This window comes from Planococcus citri, chromosome 3 (genome assembly GCF_950023065.1).
Source record: "Planococcus citri chromosome 3, ihPlaCitr1.1, whole genome shotgun sequence".
Classification (NCBI taxonomy): Eukaryota; Metazoa; Arthropoda; class Insecta; order Hemiptera; family Pseudococcidae; genus Planococcus; species Planococcus citri.
This window is the reverse complement of record NC_088679.1, coordinates 49,296,006-49,306,588: the sequence shown is the minus strand read 5'-3', so window position 1 is coordinate 49,306,588 and position 10,583 is coordinate 49,296,006. Positions and strand designations below refer to the sequence as shown.

General features: G+C 33.7%; 2 protein-coding genes across 2 annotated transcripts; one reads left to right on the top strand and one right to left on the bottom strand.

The window, feature by feature from the left end:
• The first annotated feature begins 4,676 nt into the window (after positions 1–4,676).
• Positions 4,677–7,561, top strand: LOC135838769 (NAD-dependent protein deacetylase sirtuin-2-like). The gene is made up of 8 exons (XM_065354525.1): positions 4,677–4,922; positions 5,213–5,394; positions 5,658–5,754; positions 5,850–6,082; positions 6,180–6,303; positions 6,370–6,562; positions 6,643–6,826; positions 6,906–7,561. Exons 1-8 carry the CDS (start codon positions 4,745–4,747, stop codon positions 6,963–6,965), a joined length of 1,251 nt encoding a protein of 416 aa, XP_065210597.1. The 5' UTR covers positions 4,677–4,744; the 3' UTR covers positions 6,966–7,561.
• On the bottom strand, positions 7,203–10,380 carry LOC135838768 (facilitated trehalose transporter Tret1-like). Its single transcript, XM_065354524.1, has 4 exons — positions 10,221–10,380; positions 9,398–9,584; positions 8,889–9,140; positions 7,203–8,774 (listed from the first exon to the last, which is right to left on the bottom strand). Exons 2-4 carry the CDS (start codon positions 9,474–9,476, stop codon positions 7,738–7,740), a joined length of 1,368 nt encoding a protein of 455 aa, XP_065210596.1. The 5' UTR covers positions 9,477–9,584; positions 10,221–10,380; the 3' UTR covers positions 7,203–7,737.
• Positions 10,381–10,583: the final 203 nt, after the last annotated feature.

Sequence of the window (10,583 nt, the reverse complement as noted above, 5' to 3'; positions counted from 1 at the left end):
CAGTCCATTCGTAGACACGTCCTTCATATTTGAAAGCGGTATACTTCCAAAAATCAGGGTGTAAAAGCATTTGGTGGTATCCTGCTGCAAAATCAAAAACAGATACCCATTGCACTCCATGATTATCGTGTACAATTCGTTCCATAGTGGAGGCTTCTTCTTGGTCGTCTATTAAAATTTTATTTAAATGTGGGGGGTCTAAACATATACGTAGGCTTCCATCTGATTTTTCTCTGGCCAGCATATTATTCAAATATTTGGACTCTGATGGTCTGACATGTCCAAGTTTAATTAATTTTTGAAATTCTTTATCGAGTTGTTCTTTTTGGTGTTGACTAGGTTTGTAATTCCTAGCTACCCATTCTTCAGCATCAGGATCGATAGAAAATTCGAATTTGTATTGTTTGCCATTGTACTGCCCAATTTGACTTCGCCAAAGATGTTTAAATGGAATTATTTCGTCGATAACTTTCCATTGTTGCTCTGGTTCTAAATTTGTTTTTCGTAGGTTATTTAAAATAATTGAAAAATTTTCATCGATGGATTTATCTTCAAAAGTTTTATTATAAAATACATTTAATTCTTGAATTACAGTTTCAATTTTACAAACACGTACATGGTGAATAAAATGGAGGTTGTCTTTTAGGAAATTCACATATTCTTTTTGACCAGGAATTTTTGTACATTTTGCTCGCTGTTTTCTGAACTGCAGATCGATATACTCCTCCATTATAGTTTCTCTTCCTACCAAAAATCCACAAGGTAATCTTCGAACAATGTAAAATGGAATCTCCATGTCTACTTTTCCAAATTTCATTTTTATTTTTACAATGTATGGGAGGGTACCTTCGCTCATCCCATTGGCGACTCGAACGATAATTTTATTTTTTGGTGTTGCGTAGGTGACTGAATTTTTATGTCTACGTTCAATTTTTTTCAATAATCTTTCACTTATTAGATTAATTTCTGCACCACTATCCAATAGTCCATAGTAATCTTCTTTTTCAATCCCGAAATTAATGCAAGATGTATTTTTTTCTTTTACAGGTGGCGGCAGTGGTATTACTGGATGGACATCTTTTTTTACTTCAATTTTTGGCCAACGTTTTGCTGGGTACTCGATGGCGAAGATTTGCTTAATTTCCGGAGGTGAGACATTTATTTTATCGTTCCTACCTATTTCTTGATGTTTTGCTATAGGCTTTTCTTCTTTTTTCAGGTGCGGATCGAGTGAATTCATCCAATCAGCGAAGGAGAAATTTGGTTTTGCAGATTCAAAGGCATTACTGCTGGATGGTATACTATTTTTGTAAAAATTTTCGTTGTTATTTTTATTATTTTTCGCTTGTACTTTTGCATCCCTGTTTTGCTTTGCTTGTTGTTCGTATATTCGTAATTTCGCGTACCAATTTGACCAAAAGTCAGTGGCCTTTGGGTCAATTTTATCGATGCACTTAATTTTATCGTTTTTCAAGCCTTTGTTATCGATCTGCATCGCCACTTTTATCGTATCTCGATCGCTCGCGATTTGCTTATCTTTTTCGTCGATACTACTTTTTATTCGATTTTTGGAATTTGCCAAGCTGGATTTATTGCTGGCGATTTCTTCTCTTTTTTTCTCCATCCAGGCAGTTTTCCATTTTATTTTGCGCAATTTTGGGTTGGTATGCGTGTCTAAATTTGTCGTAGGTAGGGTTTTTGGATCTTGCTTATCGTTTGTGTCGAACCGATTTTCTATGTATCGAGTAGAAGTAGGTGAAAAATTGTTTTGTTTTTTCGATGTTCTGTTTTTGTTGTTGTTTTTTGCAGACTTTTTCAATTCATAAACCTCCTCAAATATCCAACGGCCGGTATCTCCTGAATTTAGTCGTTGAACTGCGCTTGTAAGCATTCGGAGAGCGGTTTTATGGAAACTAGGGATTACTGGGGGTTTTCTAGTCTTGTGGTATCGTTGGAAACGATCACAATGGACTCGAACGTTCCCTCTGTCTGTTAAAATTTGCCTATACTTCGTTTTGTCGATGAATAAATCAGCAATTCGGGTGATTAAATTTGTATTTGTCATTTTTGTAATTTTTTTATAAATTTCGATGAAAGTTAAATATCTTCGGAGGCTTTTTGCATTTTTTCGACCTCGTACATAGGGCAGGAGGATCGGGAAAATTACACAAATTTGTTTTGCTCCTTTTTCTTTTATGTATTCAATCGTTTTTCGAAGATAAAACTCAACAAAGTGAAAATCAATGTCACGTTCATTGAGCTCATTTTCTCCAATTGACAAAATTACATTTTCTCTAAATTCCGGTATTTTCTTGATTTGGTCGTAGTGTTCGGTGATCGATCGATTGTTATATAAACGCCCATTTACTAGGCCTTCTCCCAATATGTCATAAATTTTTTTATCGATTTTGATAGTCCGGATTTCCCCCCTCGTTGCAGATATTTCTGCACACATCGTCACTTGGCATTTTTTGGGTCAGTTTTCTGCCCCTCTGACTTTTCATCTCGGGGTGGCGGGGGGTTTCCTTGATGATTTCTTTGATCGTAGTATCTGTTGCGGTTCCAGCGATAATTTGGATCATAGTTTCTCCCTTGGTATCTTGGGTTCCTTTCCTCTTCGTGATTCTGCTGCCTATCTTCTTTTTGTTCATAGTTTTTACTTCTATCTTCATAATTTTTACTTCTGTCTTCCCTATTGTCTTGGTATCTACAGTCTCTGTTATGCGGTTCTTCTCGACGATAATCTCTTCTTTCGTAATTGTTTCGTCGATAATTCTCCCTATCGTGGTATCGGTAATTAATATTTATTTTTGACTGGTCTTCTTCTTCGTCCCAAGTTATGGTCATGTCGTCCGTGTCCATGTTTTTGACAGTCTCTAACTTAGCCATAATTGAGTCTTTATTGGTCAGTCCTTCGCTATTGGTTTGCTGTTTAATGCACTTAGGGAATTTTTTATACACCTTGGAGATAATCAATTTTTCTCTGGTATCGGTTTTTAACAAGGTGTCGTACCAATTAGAGATGTATTCGATGAAATCGATAATTTTTGTAATGTGTCTTGGGATTTCTTTTTCAAAAGCCACTACAGCTGCACTTTTCACATTATCGTCCCAAAAAATATCTAAGAAGTATTCTTGTAATTCTTCAAAAGTCTTGGCTTTTTGGACTTTTTCGTTCCAGGCAGTTGATTCGATTTTCACACACGAAGCTAGCAGCATTCTTCGATTATCTGGATCGATATTTTGAGTTACCGCCGGTGTTGTAAATTGAGCCAAAAATTTGTGTGGGAAAAATCTATTTTTTTGCTCAAAATTAGACACATTTTTGTAGAATAAATCGATGAAAATTTTATCTGATCCGCTAGCTGGAACTGTAGCCACTTGTACGTTCTTCATCGTATTATTTAAAGCCATCTTCGCTCCTTCAACAATTGTTTTAACGTTTGCATCGACTATGCCCATAAATTTGTCGTGTGCATCTGATTCAATTTTATCCAGGCTATCTTCCATATTCAATTTTAATTGATCGAAATAAATTTTAATATCTTTTTTCACGTCTGCATTCAGAAGGGCAACTATTTCGGTTTTTATTTCTTCTTTTAGCGCTTCTTTAAGTTCTTCTTTTACCAGATTTTTTAATTCTTCTTTTAATTCGGATTTTATATCGTTTTTTAATTCGGATTTTGCGAGACCTAAGTCATTTTGTAATTTATTTTCTAATTCGTTGAGATTTTCTTGAGTAATCATTTTGATCTTTCTTTTTCTAGGTTTGGTTACTTTTGGAATTGGTGGTGGAGCAATTCGATTACGAAGTTTAATACCCTGAGGAAATACTCGCGCTGGTGATGAAGATTTTACTGTTGTTTTAGGTATTTTGAAGATTTTTTGTAATTTTATTTTTTAAAAAAATACAACTGAGAGTTCGTGGATTTTATTTTTATTTTATTTTGATTCGTAGTAGCGGCTGACGAGTCGCATTTATTTTTTATTTTAATACTGGATTCGATGGTTTATTTTTTGAACAATTTTTTAGAAAAAATAATGCTCAAATTTTTCGAAGATAAATTTTTTCAAGCATGAGTCAGGCGCCAATGAAATACCGGGCACTGGTGTACGGTTGACAGCGTTTTAAGCGTGCTAGGCTAGTGTACATCCAGTATTAGCTCAGTCGGAGAGTAGTTTAAAACACCAGTACTGCACTCAGAGAGCTACAGATTTTATTCATTTTACCTTTGAGACTCAAATAAAACTCAGGGTTTGCGTGGGAGATGAAATATAATATACATATAATATCACACGTGAAAATTATATATACAATTTATCTTCGATGGAATTTTAATCATTAATTTAATTCGCAGGTATTTTACATATAATATTTTAGCCTATAGAAATAGGTAACATTTCGATGAGAAAGATTTATTTTTATTTTTTATTCGATGAATTTTAAGAGAAGTCGAAGACATACAAATCATACAACTGAAGCTGTAGGTAGATAGCTGCTTTGGATGCTGTGCCACCGAGTATATAAACACTCGGCGACACAGCTAATCTGCGAGTAGCAGAAATAACGTAGTTTAGCCGATCGAGTCGGAGCACCGGGCGTTACCACTTCAAATCCTCCGATTTATCATTTATCAACAAAATGTCGAGACATTACGAAAAAAACGCAGTCAGTAGAGCTGTGTATTCCGTGTTTTTTCCTGTGCCTTTTTTTTGATTACTTCATTAGTGACTGATTAGGCTTATGAAAATAAATAATAAAGTTTTGTTGGATTATTTATTTTCATGGCGTCGTAAGTTCAGTGGTGTTAATACATTGTTTCGAGTCATAAAATCGCCGAATGAAACGATAAAGCCTCGACGCCGTCGTACCCACTTCAGCTGTAGCACCATGGAGCATCCCAATGAGGAGTTTGATGAAGGTTAATAATTTCTTTTTCCGTGTACACTTCAGTTTAAGAAATTTAATGATTATATTTTAGAACAATTTTCTTAATGAATTACATCCATTTTATGTCTGCGGTTGCCAAAAATATAAATCTTTCCGTATGTCATATCAAATCGACGAATAATTTATGTTTGATAAGGTCATAAAGTTTTCAATTCTGCCCTAATTGATAAGCTTTGCATCTTGATCGTAGTTAGATATCCTCTACTGATAAATATTGGAAAGAACTCTGAACAGTATTTAATATTTTGTTTGTAATTTTAGATTTAATTTCAAGCCTCCCAACTAATGATAGTCTGGAAGAAGAAGATGAAGGTAGTTTTTCCGGATCTCCCTCCGATGTTGAACCGGATGGTTCAATCGAATCCGTTCGCAGATTCTTTGCTGAAACATTAGGATTAGGACTCTTGGGCAATCTCGTTAAGGAGAAACCAGCTCCTCCTATCGTAAGCTGCATCATTATTTTATTACGGCTAATTACGACTTTAAAATTGGCATTTTCATTATGTTCATGAAATGTGTTTGACTACTCTATGCCAATTTTCGATACACGAGTAATACAGAATCACCTGCAAGTACTAATATCGATATGAAGAATCGTATGACTTGTGCATTTGCTTCACTCGTTGTTCTATTCTTCATTTCTTTAAATTTGCAGCGTACGTACTACGTAGTTTATTGATTTAATTTTTCTTTCGTCATTAAATAGGTGTTGGATGAAGCTAATCTAGACGGAATCGTTAAATTTATCAATTCAGAGAAATGTAAACACATTATAACTATGGCAGGAGCCGGAATATCTACCTGTGAGTTTTCAGAATAGTTCTAGAGATATTTTATGGTGCATGTAGGTGTTGGTTTTTCAGGACTCTATATTTAACTTTTTTTGTTTTTTAATTAGCTGCTGGTATTCCGGATTTTCGCTCCCCAGGATCGGGATTATATGATAATCTTCAAAAATATAATTTACCTTACCCGCAAGCAATTTTCGAAATCAATTTTTTTCGAGAAAATCCAAAGCCATTTTTTGTACTAGCGAAAGAATTATATCCCGGTACATTTAAACCTACTGTCGGTCATTATTTTATTCGGCTTTTGCAAGAAAAAGGATATTTATTACGTCATTACACACAGGTAAGTACCATCTTTTGAATTATTTTCCATCAATTTTTTGCGGTTGTTTGTTCACTTTCTGATAAACTTATTGAATAAATTATTATTTGTTGCGAAGAATATTGACACTTTGGAAAGAGTCGCCGGTCTAAGTCCTGACAAGTTGGTAGAAGCGCACGGATCTTTTCACACTTCTCATTGCTTGGATTGCTCAGCTGTTTATGAACAAGAATGGATGAAAGGTAAACTTATCATCATAACTGACTCGGGTTTTTTTAAATGAAAATGTTGCTATTTTACTTTTGTAGAAAAAATATTCACCGATGAAATACCCATTTGTAAACATTGCGGCGGTATCGTAAAACCGGACATCGTATTTTTTGGAGAAAATCTTCCGGCTCCATTTTTCATGAATTCGCAAGAAGATTTTCCAAAATGTGACCTACTGATCATCATGGGTTCCTCTCTCGTCGTTCAACCATTCGCTTCCTTGAAAGATAGGTTTGTACACGAAGAATAAAAAAATTCGATGGATTAATACTAAAATATGCACACTTACATTCTTAAATTTGCTTTGACAGAGTTCGTGAAGATTGTCCCCGGTTGCTTATTAATAGAGAATTAGTAGGCCAGAATGATCTCTTGAGAAGTTTGGGGTTATCAAACGGTTTGGATTTTGATCCAGAACATGGAACTCGAGATGTATTTTGGGAAGGAATGTGTGACGATGGGTGTCAGTTGTTAGCTGATAAATTGGGATGGGGAGTAAGTTTAATACACACATTTATTCATTTTTGCTTCGTATTCCACATTTATTTTAATTTTTTCCGCTTTATTTTCGCAGGATGAATTGAGACAACTTGTTAAACAAGAACACGAGCGAATAAGTGGAACTAGTGGTTGAAAAAGTCTTTTTAAAAAACCATAAATTTTAACTTTTTTAAATTTTTTTATATTTTTAAAAAACCGTCATGATTTTAATGTGAATTTTTCAGGTACTTTAAAAATATTTAATGTTGACTGCTATTTTTTGTTTTGTTTTTTAATGTTTTTTTTTCTTTTTTCTTTCTTTTATTCTTGAATTTTCTCGTTCAATTGTAAAAGCTTCACGGAAATAGTGTAAACTGTATTTTTTGAAAAATTTTCTGTGTTAAATTAAAAATGCGTAAAATCGCTCTTTCTCGAGATAAAAAGCTAATTAAAGTACGCAATCCTATTTTCCTTATTTATAATTATACTTGCGTCATCTTTAAAACGCTCTTCTTAAGAATGTTGAAAATTCAGTCTACACGTTTTGTATTCCCTGAAGTTTTCATGTGCATTTTTAGATAATTTTTTTTTCTTTCAATTTTATTTGAACACCGTTATATCATGCGTTTTAAGATGCCAGTAATTTTCTTGTTGGTTGAGGTAGATGAGAGTTATTATTAAAAAAAAAAAAAACTTTGTACAGAAAAAAATCTGTAATATGAAACTAATAAAAGTACTTATTCTACGCTATGTATTTGGGTTTTATTCTATTTCATATAAATTGTAATTATTTGTATTCGTATATTTCGTTACAAAAATTAATAAAAATTCTTAAAAGTAATGCATGTAGGTTCGCTGGAAGTTTGATCGATATTGGACACATGTCAATGATTTACATACCGAAACATTTTGAACGTACTTTAATTTTAATTTGATCTGCCCAATTGCTTCTGAATTTCATCCAGCGTTTTCCCTTTGGTTTCAGGTAAAAAGAAGCTAGTAAACAGCACAAATACAAGACTTGATCCACTAAGAACCCAAAATGCAAAATGCTGCCCCAAGTTATCTCGTACCACTTGAAAAGTTTTTATCGTAAGAATAATAGCCAAAGCATACATCATGGATACCAAACCAGATGTCATTCCTCTACTACTTTCTGAAATTAACTCGCCTCTTAATGTCAACACATTCGTCACGAAAATTGAACAACTACACAAGTAAATAGTTATCGTACTGAATAACAACCAACCGTAGCCAGAAATGGTAAGGCCTTTTGTGTCATGCAAAAAGTATAATGTACCTGTGCAGAAGTGCATTACGCCTCCGACTATTGCAGATATTATGATGATGACTTTTCGCCCCACTTTATCCGTAAGCAAAGTAGGTATTAAAGGTAATAATGCATTCAAACTTCCGAGCAAAATGGTGAAACCAGTAGGAGACATTAACGAATCGTTAGAGAAATTCTGCATCGCATATGTTATCACCGCTGGTCTTCCAGTCGTATCGCTCAAAAAGCTGAGAAGCATACAGATCATGAAACTTTTAAACGATGATTGAGAAAATTTTAAGCTTTGTCCGGTGATTTGTTTTTTCATAGAATTGAATTCTGCGATCGTCTCCTCGTTGAATGAGCCTTTGAACCATATCATAGCCTTTCGAGCTTCAACTTCTTTGTTTTTTGCCACATAATAATACGGAGATTCGACAATGAAAAATAGCGAGATTACGTAAAAAACACTAATGATGGTCGTTATCAAGGCTGATGTTTTGAATGACAGATAACTTCCGATAATGAACTCAAACACTATGCCCAAATTGAGAGTGACGAAAAGTAAAGACGAAAAAGTGCCTCGAATTCGTTTGGATACTACTTCTGCTACGTAGATGTGCGATACTGTCATTGTAATGCCGAAACTAATTCCTAGCATTATTCTAGCTGCATATAATGTTGTTAAACTTCCTGAAAAAGAATCAATTTCAAAGTAGATAGGTAAGTAAAATATCGAATTACCTACACCTATTATTAATGAAGATGAAATCCTGCCATTATTTTTAAGCTTAGAACAAAACTTACCCGCTAAAAATTTCAGAAACCATCCCACCAATGTGAAAATACTTCCCGTGATGAAAACTGTTTTACGTCCAATCATGTCGGTGAAATAACCAGTCAAGAGTGGAGCGCAAAAATGACCAAATTCCGGATAAAGTGCCAACCATGAGCCTTCTTCCGAAGTGATTTTAATATGGCTGTCATTACTCTGAAGGCAATGTAACGCAGGAGACATCCATCCTATAGAAGATCCCGTAAGAAACGTGCCCAAACTCACTGAAATTGTAAAATCAAACTTAATAAGTCGAAAAAAATCGGTATCGTTTTTTGAATCAGGAATTATAGAGATAAACTGGATAAATATTTTATAGGTACTTTTAAAAGTACCTTCTGTACCTATAAGAAATAAAAGTTTGCGATGAGTTTAACTAGGTATCTGTAAAGTATAGGTATCATATTTTTCTGATGACCGGTTGAAATTGAGCACTTTTTTCTGGTCCAGAACCTATCCAAGTAATTTAAGAAATAATTACCTGTTAACACGACCAGTAACTGCCTCCGAAATGCTCTTGAATGTTCAGATTTCAAATATGCGTCGTCAACAATGTACATTTTATGATGTTAATTAATCAAGTTGAAATTAAGAAAATCTTCGAGTGGAAGAGGTGTCATTAAATGGAACGAACAGTCGATGGGGGTTTCAACTTCAAAATGTGTCTCCTATTGTTGCACACATAAATTAGTTTTAAAAATATTGAAACATTTTTTCTAAAACTAAAACTACCTACCAACTAAATACACTGTGAGATTATTGATCTGTTCTGCGTTATTTTTTGACAAATACCTAATTACTCGTACTTTCACAATTTTTCATTTTAAAATCATATTTTTAGAGTAAAAATCAATTGTACAAAAACGAAACAAGATAAGTAGGTAATGTCAAACAGCTAAATGTGTTCAGATATTCGAGTATAGGTATCTAGTTTGTATCAAATTATCGCTAAAATAACATCGGTAGTTTTTGTTTTAAGTTTATTCTGTTTCCATACAAAAAAATCATAATCTGCGAGTACAGCTTGAAAAGTATTTATTTTCATCAACTGCGACCTCTTCGTGCAATTTCAAATCGTTTTAAGTGTGCCAAATGTCAAAAAAAAATTTAGCACATTTAATTAAATACCTAGTATCTTATTTATCTAAATCAGTGCTAATAAGAACCTTGAAAATGAGGCCAATGAAATCAAAAAATGTGAGCTAGTTCATAATTATATGTACATGTATAAATTTTGACATTTTCTAAGTGAGGTACCTACTCAACTCGTTTCAGCTGAAGAAAAATGAAAATTGAACACTTACCAACAAAATATATTACCATCTGCAAACATCTCATTGAGAAAAAATTCACCTTCTCAGTTACCAAAGTGAATCGTCAGCCTAGGCAATTGTGAATCCATATAACTAATCTTAAAAGTCAGTTGATGGTTGATTTTGTTAGTTGATACTGTAATCATAACTAAGTTTAATTTAATGAACGTGATTTCATGAAATAGGCAAATTTAATAACATTTAGGTAATTGATCTTACGGGATCCTTATTAAACCATACATAGGTAGATAAGATGGTATTTCTTTATCGATCAATATCTGTAATCAGTAGGTAATTCGAAAGAATAACGGAATCTTGTTTTTAGGATAAAGAATTTTATTCCATATGAAAAAG